Raw genomic sequence first — 18,491 nt, forward strand, 5'->3', positions numbered from 1 at the left:
TAAGTAGCTCATCCATCTACTAGCCATCACATACTTACAAGATCCTTCACTTAATTTAGCAGGGCACTTAAACAGTTCTTGCAAGTTACTCATATGTAGAAGGTATGGGTGGGGGGGCATACCCTTTTTTTTAACATTATCTTGGAAGGTTGTGGCTCTCATCTCTCCCTCATAGTGGCTACTTTTATTCAAGCCAGCTAGACATAATTGGTTTGATGAAACGGTCTTTAGGGGCCACTTTCGATACACGAACTAGATGTCTTTGACAAGACATAATTTGCTCTGTCTTTCACTTACTGTGTTACTGTTTCACACAAAGAGAGATTTCGGCAAGTCATCCCAAATTTCTTTGAAAAACACATTGATGTATGAATATGACATTGATATGGAATTTTCCCCAAAGTAAAACTTGAGGTGAATTTTAGGAGTCCTTCTGCATTGGAAAGCCACTTCTGCCCTGCAGAGGAGGTGGGATTGCGGGCGTCATGGCCCCACCAAGCGCTTCGACTGGAGCCCAGCCCCCGCGTAATTGGGGGAATCTCCAGCCGCATCACCCCCTGGCGAGCCAATCGGCTGGCTCCGGGGGGCATGGCCTGCCCTATTTAACGCAGGCGCAGCCGGGGATCTCCCTCTTTTCCTGCCTACCAGCTGTTCCTGTTTTCCCACCCTCCCGCCCTTTAAGGTTTTTGTTCCTTGACCTTGCTATGGACCTTGATTGGTCACTGTTGAGGGGCCTGGTAGGAATTTTTCCACTTGGCAAATTGGCACCAGCCCCTTGGTTTTCGCCTACCTTGTAGCAAATGGTCACAATTTTCTGGGTATTGGCGGTTAGGCATTGGTATAGTTCTGTAACTGGAAGAGGGGACGAAGCGCCATCACCTGCCCCGCATATTGAAGGGTAGTCTGATAAAGGATTCCGGGGGGCGTGGTCCTGTCCGAAGCCTATGGAGGTGAGGGCCTAAGGCACGCCCCCTATCGGTGACCCCGGGGGAGTTCCTAGTTGATGTGCATCAGCAGGACCCCCCCTACTGGTGGTTAACCCTTCCCGGACTTCAAGCGGATGGGTTGAAGCCAGATATAGTCAGTTAGGACCAATGCCTAAGCCAATACCACTCATCACCTGTAACCAATAAAGGTGTGGCTTTATTTAGCCCATTAACCTTAATAATTGTGTCATGTGTCTTTATTTCCCCTGGGGGGTGGGCGGGAACTCGCCATGAAATTTTACGTAAGCCACATTAATTTGTGAGCCTCCCCCCCCCCCAAGTGAAATTTGAAGCAACTTTGAATTGATAGTTCTCCTTAGCTTAAACATAGATTGGAAATTAAGGAGAAGTTAAAAGAGTGTTGATCTTGGGAAATTTCTTATGGCTTTTTTTGGGGGGGGGATTTCATATACAGGTATGTTACCACTAAATGTTACACCCATAGTGAAAATAGAGGTGAATTTGAGAAGACCTGGGTCTGGCAAAATGTATTTGGTGATTTTAAGGCCTTCTTAAAATGCATGTACGCCACTACTGTGGCCTGTGTTTCATAAGCTCAAAAATGGAAAATGAGTGAGGTCACAACTAAAGAAGAATGACAACTTAAGCTGACAGAATATGCGCAGGTTGCAGACTTAAGATATAGAATAAGAGAACAAGAAGAACATATGTTTGGAGAAAAATGGAAAACGTTTATTGAATATATGGGGGGGGATTGTGTACACTTGAAAACATTGGCAGCAGTAATATAAATTCAACAGTGTAAATAAGTTTTGATGGATGTAATAATGGAATACTGAATGGTTTAGTTTTTGTAAAACATGCAGGGATTTATGATATGCAAAATGAACCACGGAAAGAGAAGAAGGGAAGTCACTGGTATTTTAAAGATGTTTAAATGAGTACTCTAAGTTGTAAAACAGAAAAAAATATATCTATTAAAATGAGTAAAAAAGAATTCTCTGTTCAAAAACGGATAGCTTTTGAAAGAGAATGATAACATTCTATCAAAGTTAAAGATGTGCCTGAAAGTTTTGTTCCTTGTTTTTACAGGCAAAGAAAGGCAACTACGCATTCTTGTGGGACGTTGCAGTAGTGGAGTACGCGGCATTGACGGACGATGAGTGTTCCGTGACAGTCATTGGAAACAGCATCAGCAGCAAAGGATATGGGATAGCGCTCCAGCATGGCAGTCCATACAGGGATCTCTTCTCCCAAAGGTAATACAAAAGTGCTTGGGCTTGAACTATTTGCTGGCATTTAGAGCCTTGGCTAATCAGCTGCTTCTGGCTGAATATCACTTGTAGCAATGCATTTTAGTTCCGTCGCTTCTTCAGGGTCGCAGGATGGCCCATCTGGTTCTCAATTCAGGTGAGTGTGGGGGATGCAGGGACAGAGGGGCAGTCCAGCCCTTTCTAAATTAGGAGTAGTTCACAGGCGAAGAACTGTGTGAGAGTAGAAAACCATGGCTACAAATTAATGAAAACTGTCAAGTGGGGAATAATCAGTGAGAAATGTGTGGTTCATTATTCTATGCTCAAAGGTAGGCAAATGAGAGGTGCTCCTAAGAGCCACTTTACCTTTTTCACAGCAACAAACCCAGGTTTGCTGCTCAACAGGAAGCCGCAGTCAACCCTGTCTCTCTAATGAGTATACCTGTATGATAATATGTTTCCGAGCACCTTTTTGCCACATTCATAATTCATGCTTCTTGCTCTGCTTTTTAAAATACCAGATGTATATTTTAAAAGCATAATGGGTTGGATCCAGATTTAGCCTTCTGCAAAAGGAGGCTTCGTCTACTAGCAGAAAGAATAATTTCTTGACATTCTGTGAGATCTCCTCCAAAATAAGCTAACAGAGAACCAGAAATACCATTTCATTAGGGCAAGTCCTGAACAACATGTCACCTTCATAATCAATATGTGCAATAGTGATTGCATTTGGTTTAGTGTGTCTTGCTTTGGAAACAAAACATGAGCATTCCTGGAAGTCTGAACTGACAATTTAGGTGGAAAAAAGGAAAGCGGAAACAGGCTGTTACCTTGCTGAACACCACTAGCTTATATAATTTATCCTGGGAGTGTGGGATTGCATCAGGGGCACATGGGGAAGTGCAGGAAAGGAAGCAGATAGCATATGTTACAGTTTTCACTCTGCAGAAATACTTCCACTCTTCTGTCCTATATATAATGCTCTTGTATTCACTCTGATCATGATAAGATCAGGTTCAAGATGGATCTCCCTAAACTATAATCAAGTAGCACTTGACTTATACCAGGGCAGTTTTGGGGGCTATCCAGGTCAGTCAGAGCTTTTGTCTGTTGGCATCCATCTGTCTCAAGTGTGCCATTGAAGGTAAAGTCAAATAACTGGAGAGTTACAGTGCCTGTTGTGTCTGTAGAGACCAATATGGTGGAGACATGTTTTATTGTAGCCGGGGCAGATTTTGTACATCTTGTACAAAATGTGTACATGACCAAGCCTGCGTGAGTCAGAGCAGCCCAGTCTTGATTATCTGTGGATCGCCAGGATCTCAGGCAGGGCCGTTTGACGTCTTCAACTATCTGCTAGTTTAGAATCAGCAGTGCTTCAATGAAAAATCATTTCCCCCGCACACACTTGAATTTCTGTTTCCCACAATCTCTTTGGAGGAGTACAAAGCTGTTGTCAACAACTGGTATGATCCTTAAACAGAAGCACTCCTGGAGATTTAATCATCAGAGCATCTGTATGAAGTTTGCAGTTTTCCCCTGTTGTGCGTAATTCAGGGGTTCTCATGCCTGTCAGTTGTCAAACAAAATGGGGCTATGCATATGTAAGGTAGTGCTCTCTTAAGTCTTGCTGTGCTGATATGCAGTACTACAGAAGCTGATTTGCAGGAAACCATGCCTAGCTCTATAGTTACCTGTTGGCTTTTGTTTGGGGGTCAAGGCTGCTTCCCATCCCAATTTTGCCAGTGTCCATTGTTTTCTGTGTCCACATCTCACCACCCCAGAGTGAAAATCTGGCAGGACAGGAATTTGGCAGGCATTGTTAATCTATCCAGTTCAGTGTATGATTTGGAGCTCTTGGGACCTGGAACTGTAACAAGGTCAATTTAATAAACCAATGGAAATGATAGGCAAAAGAACTAAGAAAGTATGCCTGTTCAGCCCTCTCATAGTGTGTAGGGAGGGGATTCGCTAAATGGGGCCTGACAGGTTGGGGGTTCTCTGCTGTACCTCTTCTGGCTGTCAGATTTAGTATCCTAAGGTCTCTTAGTCAAGCCTTTCTTCATGGGCTGTTTTGTTGAGTAAGGGAGTGGCCATCGCTGCCTATAATGGTTTGCACAGAGGCCATTAGGACTTCTCCTGTAGTTGGAGACCTATTGCACTCCTACCCACAAGCACAGTGTTTGTGTGCTTCAAAAGCACAGCTTGACAGTGCTTGCTTCCTCTGACTGGTCACATCTGGAGGTTGCTTTTCAACAGGGAGACGCTTCTGAACTCACAGATGAGGCTTCATTTGTACTAAGTAATGTTCTCAACATTATTTTTGACCATTATGCATGGCACCAAGATAATACTGAGGAAAGACTTGTGCCACAGTTTGCTGAACAGCAACGGTAGCACCATTTCTACCCCACAAGTACATGGTGGATCCAACCCAATATGTTGAGATTCCCTTCCTTATTCACAACTTTCTGAGTGTGTTGTTAATATTGAGTCCTACAATTGGGTATACATTTTTTTGGTAGCACAAATCTTGCCGATTGCCAAGTTTATATTCTTCCAGTTGCAGATTTCCTCTGTGCAAGCTTTCCTTGTAGAAATATAATGCTTGTGGTTTTCCCTAAAATGATCTCTGCAGGATCTTAGAACTACAAGAAGCTGGATACTTGGATGTGTTCAAAGAGAAATGGTGGCCACGAATGGGACGCTGTGATCTGAACAGCCACACCAACGCACAGACGGATGGGAAGGCCCTGAAGCTTCACAGTTTTGCAGGGGTCTTCTGCATTTTGGCAGTGGGCCTGCTCCTGGCCTGTTTGGTGGCAGCCCTGGAGTTGTGGTGGAGCAGCAACCGTTGTCATCAAGAAACACCCAAAGAGGTCCATAACTTTTATTCTTATCACAATTAAGTGTAGAGAATGTAAAACTTACATCAAACTGAAGCTGTGGAAATCCAGTTCACTGGATTACAATTGCAGATAATTACATTTAAGCACAGGTTTCTTTCTTTTTAAAAAGTTATATCCCTTTTCCATATTTTTTTTATAAAAAATCCCTAATGTTTGTGTTTTATGGAAGGTACCAAAATGTCAGCTCTGGCAACTAAAGTCCTGTATTTATTTATAGAGCAGATACAGCCTGGGCAGCAGCAGCACTGCAAACATTCCCACATTGCCCCACCATTGTGCCTCAACCTTGCCATGGAGAGACCATCTTTAGGGGTAAGAGAGTAGCTCAGGCACCATGCCTTTGGCCCCTTCTGTTAAAACTGACAGACAAGGATGTTTAGGGCTGCCTTAAATACACAGATTCAACCCCTCCTGATTCTTGCAAGAACAACAAAAATCCCATGTTTACCTGCTGGCCAAGCCTGCACCACATGTCACCTCCTCCTTGACCCCAAGGACTGCTTTTTGCCCTTCTGGTTTGGTGTTAAAATAATTGACCTGGAATATGGGAAGATTGAGAGCAAGTGTAAGGCTATTTACCTCACTTGGGGCCCTCATCTGATCTTTTGGTTAAGGCAATAGAAGCAATAATGCAGTCACCAGGTGACATGAATCTTGAGTAACAAGCTAGATAGGTGAGGTGGAATCTATATTTTTTAACTTTGGTATATGCAACTCATGATTCACCAAGCTGGCAACAGCTCAAACATAGTCACGTATTGTGATCTCACAGGAGCTAAACAACCCTTCCTGTCCCATTTTTTTGCAGTCCTAGGTAAACCACAAGAGCATGAGGTTTATTGAGCTTCTAGTAGGGTCTGTGTTCAGCTTGGTGAATGTTTTTTTTGGGGGGGATGGTGCATATGAAAGCACTGAACTGGTTGTTTGTGAAATGGGGACTTGAGTAAGGCCCTTCCCAGGTGTCTTCTGCCACCATGGAGAGATTATTTCATTCCAAGATGTGAAGTCTCTATGGTAGTTAGTTGCTGTTAGCTGATAAAGCAGTCAGAGAGGGATTGCAGAGGATGATGTCAAAATACGGCAGCAAGGAACTTCAGTATGTTCCCATGTGCTCTTATGTAACTCAGTTTTCTTTGTGGAGGAAAATATCCCTTTACAAAGGAAGTGTGGGAGCAGTGCTTAAATAAGGCAAGCGCTTTTAGAGAAATATGTAATACTGTTTTCCTTTGTGTGAACAGATGAATGAATCTTTATTCCACTCATTAATAACACAATAAATCATTCAGGCCCCATCACTGGTTGATGTCCCCGCCCCCTTCTTGTCTCTTTCTAAAAATAATACTCTTCAGAGCTAAATGAGCGGCTTTTAGTTAAGTATCTCTTATAGTCAGAATATGAAATTGCCTGTTATCAAAGCTTTTTCTTGCAAATATTTCAAAGCAATAATAATCAACCTGTCATAGCCATATCACGCAAAGAGACAGCATCTGTTTGCATCTGTTTCAATCTTTAACAACCTCACCTCTCTGTTGGGCTTTGAGACATTAAGGCACTTTAACCTTCTTTTCATCTTGAACAGATGCTTTGTACCAGAGGGTTATGACAGCAGCCACACCCCGACTGGGGAAGAACACAGGGCCTATCACTTTTAATTTTTCTTTCTGAATAGCCAGAGTGTTGCACTAATTGACATGCCTACCACATACAAACCGATGGGAAGGCTTATATTCTATAATGCTACTTGTCATTAACATTCCACTTGTCTGGATTTCCTACTTGTTCATTCAATTTGTCCTCCAAGTCTTCAGCTACCATGCTTCACATCCAAGTCAGAGAAATCATTTTGTATGTAAGTCCACTGTGCATTCTTTTCAAAGGGAACTTTTTTTGGTCAAAAAATAACTTAATTTGCTCACGTAGCCAAGAGTATCATGAATCCATTTCTTATTCACGAAGAGATGATGTGTGGAGAAATCCATCTATGGGCAAATACACATTATTAGTGTGAGGGCTGAAACCTTTAGTTTGTTTAGTTAATAGTGAGTGAACTAAAACTAAACTGAACTGAACACTTTAAAGTTCAGTCTTCTGCATGTTCATGGCAGTAGGGATGTTTGAGGAATTTGCTCTTTGTGGATCCCGACTCAAAGTAGCCTCTTAGACATACTGTAGATATTTTTTGAATTTTTCACTTCTCCAAAATTGTGGTGCAGTTCTAATTTCAAAAGACACACCCAAATGTGTATTATATATATAGTGTGCTTTGGGATTTAAAAAAAGCCTATAGAAATGCATACTATGAAGTAATAAAAAAAATATTTAGTGAGAAAATAGATTCAAAAATACCATTCAAATACAAGTTTTCATGCATTATTATTATTATTATTATTATTATTATTATTATTATTTAGAAAAAAAACCTCTGCAAATTAATGAAGAGGTGGGGCATAACTTCTGAATAAACCCTTGTGAAACTGACTCATGAAATAAATTCTGATTTGCCCTGTCAGTGTTGCCCAACTTTCAGGGCACAACTAAACATGATGTGGAAGAAATATATAAACCAACTGTGTCCCAGAGGTTGTTTTTTTTATCTGAATGTGGTGGGACAAGGCCTCATACGGAGCTGTGGAAAATGTGGAAGTAACATTTCTCTCCCACAGCATTTTCCAGCTGAATTTTTCCCTTGTGGCTGCTGTTTGTCCTGTAGGGAGAAACCTACAGTGCAATTTTAATCAGGACAAGAGAATTAGAAGTAGGGGAGAGATTAAGTTGTTCTGTCCCCCAGAATCATAGCCCTTGTTCTATTAACTTTTTAAAAAATGGGTCATGGATTTCCTGCATCAAATCTACTTTCCCTATATTTGGGCAAGTAAATGTATTGATGAAAGTAGGAACCGTTTCTGAGAAAACTTTGATAGGATTAGGATGTTAGTTGATGGTGTGGTGGTGGTGGGGAGGCCGGCAGGGTTAATGAGAACAATGTTTAATTGATACATTTATAAGTTAAATGTTTAGACCTTTTGTTCTAGAATGCCACTTTAAAGAGAGAGAGAAATGTATTAAGGATTGTCTTTCTTTCTAAGGTTCACTCACTTCACTATCTCAAAATGGCACCTACAATGAATTAGCTGTTGGTGATACATGCACACTTGTATAAATTAAATCCGTTATTGGTTGAAATGACCAATTAAAACACATGCTTTCTACCCTGCATTTCTCACCACTTCGAACATGGCGGGTTCTTGGTGCAAAATGGAATTGCTGATTTAGTTCATTCAAATAGGGCCTATTTTACATCTTGCCAAACTGCTGAGTACATTTTTCTGAAAGGTGTGCCCAAAGTGTATTTCACACAACAGCCTTCCTCAGAAGTAGCTGGAATATAACCTCCATTGTCCACAGCCAGAATAGTCAAGGATAATGGGGATAGTCCAACAACATCTGAAAACCTAAGAATGGAGAAAGCTGCCATACCATGTGTGAACAATGCACAACTTTTTTAAAAAGTATGTCTACATGTGGATGCGCATGCACTTCAATTCATTGTCTGAAACCGGTTTCAAACATTTTGAGCTGGCAATACATACGTGGCCCATCACAGTGCATTTCACTCCTGCCTGTGCTGTGCTGGCGGCAGCCAGGGAGTCGCGATGTATTGCCAGCTTGCCCATCTGCCTGCCTGCATGTTTGCCTTTGCCCAAGCAAGTTAGGTGGGCTGCCTCTTTCCTCCCGGTCAGTCACAGGAAGAATGAGGCAGCCCACCCTGCTTGCAGGCAGGCAGATGAGAAAAAACCTTCTCAGGCTCCCTCTTCTGAGGCCGGGACTGGGCTGTGGAGGGAGCAAGTCACTAGGAACTCCTTCGACTGAGCAAGCAGGAAGCTTCCTTCCCTTCCTCCTGGTCGCTTCTCCCTCCCTCCCCAGCCCAGCCCCTTTTTCAGATGTTTTTGGTGTTCGGGCATTGTGATATATCACAATGTTGAAAACCAGATACCATCCAGCCCTAGTCCTCAGAAGTGGTTTTTATTTTACAAGATATACCTGGAGTAGCTCTACTATTTTTGTAATATGCAAAGGGATTTTGAGAGGCACTTCCTTTCAGCCATAATATCAAAGAGTGCCACTATTAAAAATAATATAATGAAAAGTCCCACCTATACAAAGTTCTTACAATGCAACACAGCGGTCATATTATTTCCCCAAGCACATGTAATAAAAACTATGCCCCAAAGTTGTAGCCAAATACAAAAATGAATGGTTAAATAGAGGTCAGCTTCTTTTTATATCAAGGCATTCAAACTCTCCATTCATTTGGGAAAGGGGCTTTTTTGCCATTCTTTGCTGTTTCTCATTGTTGGGATTCCTTCTTTGTCTGCTTCTTGCACAGAATTCCAGTGGGCTTCTGATTGTGTCCAGCTTCACTCATGCTTTGGAATCTGCAGTTTCGCTAATAGGACTGTCTCTTGGAATTGCCAGAGCCTAGTCATTGCTTGCTAAATGCTCTCTAACATTGCAAAATGCTAACCGCCCATTTCTAAGATCCGCTTTGCCAGCAAGTAGGCACTTTGCATAGCCCATGCTCACCGGCCACTGTAGCAGTGCCGAATTTCAGTCAACTATGCCCTGCAAGCACTGCAGGGATCTTACAGCCAGGATTTTAAGGCAAACCAACCGTGGAAGATTTGATTGAAACATTTCGGGGGAATTTCCTCCTGGGGAGTATATTTTTAACCTAAGTTCAGTAGGAGGCGATACTTTAAGAAATGAAAAATGGATTAATAACTTCGGGTAGATCATAGAAACAGACAACTCCTCTCTTAGGTAGTATCTAGGCAGAGGAAGCCACTTTCATGCTGATTATGGCATGACTTGCAAGCTATTCACTGCCTTGGCTATACTTTTAGGTCTGAGATGGGGAATGTGTGACCTTCTGGATTTTGCTGGATTACCACTTCTGTCATTACCAGGTAACATGGCTCATGATCAGAGATGATGGGAGTTGTAGTTCAACAATACCTGGAGAGTGACAGGTTCCCCATTATTTAGGTAAATGTTCCATGCTGTGAGAATATGGATGGTGCTTACCAGGGCTTTTTCAGCTGGAACTCAGTTCCGGCACCTCTCAGGTGGGCGTCATTGCCATTGTAAGAGAACAAGGGAGGCATTCATGGTGAGTTCCGGTACATCTTTTTCTAGAAAAATAATATTGGTGAACATTTATGAAGTTCTCAGATACCTTACAGCTCCCTACTATCAGTTTGTTATTGTGTTTTCGCCTGATAACGATAAAAAATAATGCACACTGAACCATCTAAACCTGTCCTAATTAATAATCTAATTTACATCATAATTTTATAGCAGTTCCTAGGGAGTCCCAGAAATTACTATCAACGAGAGAGGCCCTCGGGCACATTTCAAGCCATCAATAAATCCTATTTTGCAATCTGTTGCGGCCATCAGTTAAAACAGGGTTTTTATGTAATCATATTGGGAAGGTAAGATGTAAAGGAGGACAGGTTCCCAGTACCTTTATCAGTTGTGTGGAAAAGGGACTTTCAACAAGGCCACCTTTAAATACTGCACTGAATTCAGCTTTGCTAAGTATCTTTCCCCACTCCCTAACCTTCATTTTGCTGTGTAGCGAAAACAGCTGTCTGTTAGGTCCGCTGCTATTAGCAGCTGAAAGCAACTTGTGTTTGCCTAACTGCTCCTTATCAGACCATGTGAAAAACATTCTACTAGAATGTCTTTTGCCTCTTAGCTGCTTTCAAAGGGCCAATAGTGAGATTAGCACTGCAGGAGCTAAAATAGTGGCATTTTGTTATTGTCAGAGCCTTCACTCATCTTCCTGCGAACCAATAATTTTTTGAAATCAGTGCACAAGGCTCTAGTAGGAACTAGAGATGACCTGTTCCTACAGGTTTGCCTCTGGCACTGTAGGAATGTCAACCAATTTTTATTTTTTTTTTTACCTTTTTATTTTTACAAGCCTAACCAGGTTCACATGCTTTATGCCTTATTGTGATCTCTAATGCCACAACCATCATAAATACAATTTTATTGGTATTTTTCATGAATATTTTAAACTGCCTAGAGCTCTTTTGTTCTAGTAAGTGGTATATAATGTTTGATGTATCAACTAAAAAAAAATCTCCCCCTTTCAGTGTATTTAGCTTGAATAATACCATAGCTGTTAATGATGGGTGTATTCTAACCTACCTCAAAACATTTGCATCCTAAAAACTCCTACTGTCTTAGAGTCAAGCTTCACAAGTGAGAGTCCCATGTAATGCATCCAATGATGGACAGTATCACTTCAAACTGTGTGTGTGAAATGTTTGAATGATCCCTCTTTTTGAACAAACAAACTGTCTGCATATTTAAAGCTAGTATGCAAGGGAGAAGGACAGGCTACAAGTATCTCTCAAACATGCTGATTTTGTATTTGCAAGAAATATTTCACGTATGAGCATTCAATTATTTGATCTTTCTCCTGTATGGGAGGTGTGAATTGCTCTCACGCTTTGTTTTATTTACTGAAATATTTGCTAGCATCTCTGTAGCCGGGGCTCGCCGAGTGGTGCACAGCATAAAAATGAAAATACAATAAATGCAATGAATTTGATCACCCAGCAAATTGCACTACAAATTAGCATAAAATCATAAAAAACTAAAGAAAAGGCTAGGGAAAACTATTCACCTGGCACTGAAGAGAGGCTTGATATTGGTGCCAGTTGTACACTACAGAGCTATGTTACTTGCTGATTGGGCAACATGGGAAGTGCTCCTCAGTAAATAGACTAAGTTGGAAATGCTGTTCTCCATGCAATCTAAAGTAGTAGAGTCCAGCAAGGGATACATTGCATGGGATTTCCGATTATGTAGATTAGCTGCCAGATGGAGGAACATTCCTTAGGGACTGAAAAAAATAACACCACAGGTTCTGCATAATGGTAGCCATTGTGTACCACCTGGATCCATTGTACCTAGACATGTATCACCTCCATTTTTATTTTATTTTTTAAAAAAGCACAACTGGGGCATTCATGCACTTTCAGAGTAGAAAATTAACTGAACTGTTTTGGGAACTGGGTCCTTCCTCCTACTTAAAAATGAAGACACTGAAGACAGGCACTATGGTGCTCTCCAGATGTTGTGGACTTCCACCATCACTTTGGCCATGCTGGCTGGGGCTGATTGGAAGTGTCTTTCTCAACATCTGCCAGACAACACGTAGACTACTCTCAACACAGACTATCACAGGCGTAGGCAAACTCGGCCCTCCAGATGTTTTGGGACTACAACCCCCAACAACCCCCAGCTAACAGGACCAGTGGTCAGGGATGATGGGAGTTGTAGTCCCAAAACATCTGGAGGGCCGAGTTTGCCTATGCAATTTTTTTTGCCATTTCATCACTGTCTTCTCCCCCTAACCCACCCTGTTGCTGGCTGTTTTTCTTTTTACTGTTTTATTTGTTTTTTTCCCCCAACTTGTGTTCCCTATTCCATGTGAAGAAAAATACAGGATTTTAAATATATATATATAATTCCCCTTCATTGTATGTTTATATTTTACATTGCTTTTTAAATTATTATTTTTATGTATTTCAATCACATCTGAAATCTGTGTACTTTTTTTGCTAAAATTTCTCATATAAATAATCATCTGTATGTATCACTGCATTGTACTTTAATTTTCTAAGATGAAATAAACTTTTGGGAGCAGGAAATAATAATAAAAAATGTCACTGGCAATACAGGGCAGTAGAACAGTAGCACGCTAGCTACTACACAGGGCCAATTCACATGTGCAGCCTCTTGATTTTTCATTGCTTACAGTCCAGTCCTGTCTACAGACTGTCTACTCAGAAGTATGTACTCCAGAGTTCGGTGGGGACTCAGGGTACAATGGGGCTTGGTATGAAAAAATGTGTTCACTAGGATAAATTTACACCAAAATGCTGGTGAATTTTTGTGAAGAAATTCACAAATTGTGGCAGAAATCTAGAGAGCAGAATTTAAGATTTGGAAAAAAAAATTGAGAAACTGGGAGAACTAGCAGGTCCTTCCATGCCTAACTGCAGCCTTAATTGTGGTTAGATGACTGAGAGTTTGAATTTATCACTGATTCCATCGGAAAGTAATGTGTTTGAGGCTCTGTAAAATGGTCACACACACACACTGGAAGCAAGCTATCGCTTATTAAACAATGGCCTGCATTCACTCATACTTACTAAGGCAGATTTCCACCCAAACAAGCTACCTGCCATTGAAGCCTCAAGGAATCAGAAACTGCCACACTTCAGAAAGTCCCAGGTGGCGGAATGTGGAATCTCCTGTAGATTCCAGAGTGTAGATAGAGAAGAATGGAAGTCATTCTACTCTTCTCCAACACTTTTCAGAGAAATATCAACTTATCATTAGCTCTTGACTACCATCTGAATGGAGTTCCAAAACTACCATGCAAATAGAAGTTGAAGAGCTGTTGAAGACCTGGCCATTTGACAGACAATTTTTTTGTGATAGGTGGTTGGATAATTCTCGGACATGCAATCTTAAATCAAGGCACTGAACTGTTTACAAATCTGGACTACCCTAATCTACCAGCATATCTATTCCAGGGGAAGAGAGAGGAATAAGGGGAGGGGAAGATGTATGTGTTCCCACTGCAACATGTAACCGGCAGTAGTGAAGGAATGTTATATAGTTATAACGTATGGCCTATATTAATATGAAAGATAAGCGCAAGAAGCCTTGGGTTCCATGGAAGCTATACAAGGGTTTCTCAGAAAAGAAGTTCACTTTCCAATACACGAGACAAGGAGGGCAAGCCATAAGGCCACTGAATGGCCCAGCCATGTTATGAATATGACGCTATGAAATACAATGAGTTAAGCTCTGTACCAGGCTTAACTTGTACAGAGAAAATTATACCAAAATAGAATCCTGTTCTAAGTGAATGGGACAGAGCTGCCAGTCATCTAAACACCTGCCAACATGCACACAATTTGAAATACTTGCCTACATTGGCCTCAATGGTTACTGTGAGCCTGCCCCCCCACCAAAGAAATATATAAAGCACTCCTAAAATGTATCACTAATTGAGAATACCTAATTTATTGGTGAAAATTGTATACTTCCTTTCTTTTCCAATATACAATTCTTTTTCGGTATCCAAAATGGTGAAGAAAATAGGATTTTAGAGTATGAAGTACACCAAAATTAAAAACGAAAACCTCCAACAGAATCAGACAAATTAACCTGGACCATGCCAGTCATTTTCAGTAGTTTGGGTGCATTTTTAGTGTGTCATTTATGTCACAAATAGGAAATATCTGAATTAGCTGACTGAAGGCAAACTTGTGACTGAGCACACAACTCCGCCAAAAAAATCAGAAGTGGGTGGCAACCAGTTTATGCCACTCCTAATTCCAGGCCAGGTCACACGGGAAAACATACCTTGATTTGTTTGAATGGTTTTACTCATATTCCAGATGATATGTACTATCATTTTATTCATACTTACTTGGAAGCAAATTTATCCAGTGGGGCTTATTTCCAAGTAAGAGTACATTGAAATGCAATGCAGGTATAGCTGAAATAAATTAAAACCTGCTTTGAAATGACAATTTCATGTCATGTGGCATGTCAGTGATGGGTGTGATTGATCAGCAATGAAAAAATACCAAGGGTAACACATTAATCTGAGAAAAATTAGAAAGTATTTCTTCCACTCCCACCAAAACCCCAACACACTTTGGGGTGTGTCTGGCATATGCTGAAGGGATGGGAGGAAGAGTTCAAATAAAAGATGCAGACATTTTGCTTACTATCATCAGTGTTGCATGACATGGGTATGCTGATATCTGTCATCACTATGTGTACATTTCTTAGAAGCCACACTATTTGATCATTTCCCCCTCCCTCTTCTTCTTCTCTGTGTTTTTTTGCCCCTTGGAGATTGCCCATGATGTGAGGCTGGGTCTCAGAACCATGGTGAGCATTTATAAAATCACATATAATTTTTTAAAAAAATCCATGCTTGCAGTCACTCCCTGAAACCTCCAACCTTTCCACCCTCCCTGCCTCTTTTGTTGCCTGTAGTGAATGCACACCTCAACTGCACAAAGCACACATTTCCTCAGCCTACAATGCTGTCATTTCCAAACAATTTCATTTTCATACCTCTTGGCATGAAAATAAAAAAAAACACCCTCATGTGATGTCACATTTTCCTTAAAAATGTTACTGTACATCCTTTTTTGCTGCTTTTTATCTGTATTGTTCTGAGTCAGTGCCAGACCATTGATGCATCGGGCCAGTACTGTTCATGCCAACTGCTTTGCCAGGGATAGATGCCCTTCCCAAACAGTGCAACTGAGTTCCTTATAACTAGATGTGCCAGGGACCAAACCTGAGACCTTCTGCATGCCATGCACGTGATCACCTACTGAACTATAATCCATTCCTTAACCTTACAAAACTGACTACTGTATATGTATAGACACACCTTCATTGCTGCTACTGGAGATCTCCCTCAATCCAACTCTAATTTAAGGGTGTGCAGAACCCCAGGAACTCCTCAAGGGAATGGGCCAGTCTATCTGAAACTTGGAGTGCCCATTCATGACGGTTTTGAAATCCCAGCTGCTTAGTTGATGCGAAAATACCTTAAGTATATTGGAGTACAATTCATTTTTTCTCATTTTAGAGAAAAAAGCAATCATGTCTTTGATTACGTTTGTAATTCCTGATGATTCAGTCTGTCAATCCAGGTTTCTTTCTTGTGGGAAAGTAACCCAATGAAACATGGACTCGGTGAGCCCCAATGATGTATTCCCCCCCCCCATAAATTCAAAGCATGAAAATGTTTTTCTTCTGCAATTTGAAGAATTCAACAGAAGCCTATAGAGTTGCATTAACACTAGTGAAATGTATCAACATGCTGTTTGGTTGCAGTTGGAGTTTGGCTAGAATGAAATTCGAAGCAAATCTGAAAGTACTTCCTCAAGTGAGGAATTCCAAGGGAATTTAAGCCCAACAAATTTCACCTGTGAGATGAGGGTAGTTTCCTACATCCCTAATTTTAGCTCTTCCACCTGGCTGTTGGGAAGTAATTAACATGCCAGGTTCCCAGAATCTAGATATTTTGACATGAGGAACACATATTTGGAGGTCTGTAAGGTTTCAGCAGGCTATCAGATGCATTTTTGTCACAGCAGCTAGAAAACAACCTTTGCTAAAAACAATGTTGACTCACACCGGGAAATGTTGTCAATTATGCCAACAAGGCCTCATTTTTAAAATTTGTTTTGCTTAAAAGCCTCACTATCGATCTTAGTTAGGCACGGTATAGAGAAAACAGAAAGAAGCTGTCTGTATCTCATAATACTACAGCTCAAGGGCATCAGACACAACTGACTAGGGCTGGACGCAGGACAGACAAAATAAAGTAGTACTTCACACAGCACATAATTAATGCATGGAATTGATCGCCACTAGCCTAGATGGAGGTTGTCTATTTATTATTTATTTTTAAACAAATCTACTTTGTCTATTTCCCCAAAGGAGCTCCAGACAACTAGAATAGTTCAAAACAAAACAAAACACAGCAAAATAAAATTTATCAAAGGTTAGAAGACATTATGGTTATATGGAAACTTCACATTCTGAGGTAGCTGCTAGCTTCTAGTTACTGGGGAGCAACAATATGAGAGAGTTTCAAGCCATATTTGTGGGTCCTCTGGAGGAATAGGAATATAGGAAGCTGCACTGATCCATCTAGCTGAGTACTGTCTAAGCTGCCCGGTAAGCTTGTAGAGAGGCAAGTTTGCATACATGAGTCTTTCTCAGCCATGCCTGGAGATACCAAGTACTGAACCTTTGATTTTGCATGCAACACACTGCCTGTAGCACTGAGCTATAGCCCTTCCTTATCTGGCTGAATACAGTGGACAACAGGATGCTATGCTCGATGTACCTTTGCTCTGATTCAGGAGGGATCGGCATACGTTCTTTCATTTTGCACATGGTTACTCAACAGTATCATCCCCCAAGAAAACAAGTGATGGCTACTTGGTAGTGCTATTGCCTTTTACTGCTCTCATCTTGTTTGAAGATCAGCAGACATTAAGAAATCTGTTTCAAGCAACCAACACCAAAGCATCAGGGTGCCGCTGAGTATTTTCTCAGAATTTCAGACTCGCCAGCACTCTGATGCTTCCCAGAAACACGAGAACATGTGAGCAAAGGCAAAATAACATCCTTCCTTTCAGTTCTGCTTTTTAAGTACAAAAACATATTCCAGATTATTTCCTTGCAAAAGGGATTGTGCCCGGTGAAATTATCTGAAATTATCTCTTGTGGACAACAGTTGCATTTGGTTTACCTTGTAGGAAGGTACTAGTCAGTGTGTGTGTGTGTGTGTGTGTGTGTGTGTGTGTGAGAGAGAGAGAGAGAGAGAGAGAGAGAGAGAGAGAGAATATGATAAAAGGGAATTGGCCTATCTGAATGCTTTCTATATGACTATAAGAATGTGCTTCTGTGAGAACAGTATGCTGAATTAGCTGTGCCACTAGCATGACCCAGGCTCATTTTATAGTCTTATGAGATCAAATCAGATCTGTTAAAAGTGAGGCCCTGTTTTCTTCCTATTCACTATAATGAGGAATCTAAAAACTGTGATGACATAGCCTCTCCTCACAGACGGGAGGTGCTGTGAGCGGGAGCTGGTCCCACATCAGCAGGGGGGCGTAGTCGGACTCCTGTGTCACTGTCCTGGCTGCCACACCCTGCCCAGCGGGCCAGCCAATAGGGCTGGTTTGTGGGCGGGGTCGAGCCACATTCAAGCGTATGTGGCAGCCTCGTGGCTTCACTCTGTTGCCCGTCTTGTGTCTTATTTATCCCAAGTGGGCGGAGGGTCCTTGACTCACAATTCCCCTTTTCATAGAAGTGGATGAAATTTTTGGTCATTGTAGCCCCTCCCCAGTGGATTATGCATGCCAAATTATAAGAAGATACACTTGGGGGGGGGATTGTGCAGGGCACCTTTAAATTTTGATTTTTTTTTTAAAAAAAGGCTTTAATTTTCTGCCAAATGGGAGAAGACTGTCAAATTGATTGATGCAATGGTTCTTTCATAAGGGCAGACATTAATGTTAGGGTTGTGACAATATGAATTATTGGGGGCAGGAGTGGGGGAAAAGAACACTGATCTCTAGGAAAGACTGATGTGTAGAACATCTCACTCCTATCTCACAAAGACCCTGTTACCTCAAAGGATCCCCCTGAATTTTTGGAGATGCATGGAAACGTCTCCATTGATTTGCATGGGGAAGGTAGGTAACAGAAAAATAGCATCCATCTCCAAGAAAAACTGGCGT

At 41.3% G+C, this 18,491-nt stretch overlaps 1 protein-coding gene and 1 long non-coding RNA gene across 6 annotated transcripts in view; one reads left to right on the plus strand and one right to left on the minus strand.

The window, feature by feature from the left end:
- GRID1 (glutamate ionotropic receptor delta type subunit 1) overlaps positions 1-18,491 on the plus strand; it is a 709,085-nt gene that overhangs the window by 682,948 nt on the left and 7,646 nt on the right. For 2 of the 4 annotated variants that reach the window (XM_053388290.1, XM_053388291.1), the window contains exons 14-16: positions 2,040-2,206; positions 4,839-5,079; positions 5,332-5,421. In XM_053388290.1, the coding sequence (XP_053244265.1) occupies positions 2,040-2,206; positions 4,839-5,079; positions 5,332-5,421 (498 nt within the window). Of the gene's footprint in view, positions 1-2,039; positions 2,207-4,838; positions 5,080-5,326; positions 5,422-18,491 lie in introns of those variants that run through there. The other 2 variants (XM_053388294.1, XM_053388292.1) reach the window with 2 other exon arrangements.
- On the minus strand, positions 2,238-13,420 carry LOC128413845 (uncharacterized). Of its 2 annotated transcripts, none has more exons than XR_008330487.1 (5): positions 13,344-13,420; positions 7,013-7,088; positions 5,558-5,646; positions 3,895-3,993; positions 2,238-2,431 (listed from the first exon to the last, which is right to left on the minus strand). It is a non-coding gene; the product is annotated as an uncharacterized LOC128413845 (long non-coding RNA). The 2 variants fall into 2 exon arrangements; XR_008330486.1 differs by lacking the exon at positions 13,344-13,420 and adding an exon at positions 10,195-10,302.

Source organism: Podarcis raffonei, chromosome 5 (genome assembly GCF_027172205.1).
Source record: "Podarcis raffonei isolate rPodRaf1 chromosome 5, rPodRaf1.pri, whole genome shotgun sequence".
Taxonomy (NCBI): domain Eukaryota; kingdom Metazoa; phylum Chordata; class Lepidosauria; order Squamata; family Lacertidae; genus Podarcis; species Podarcis raffonei.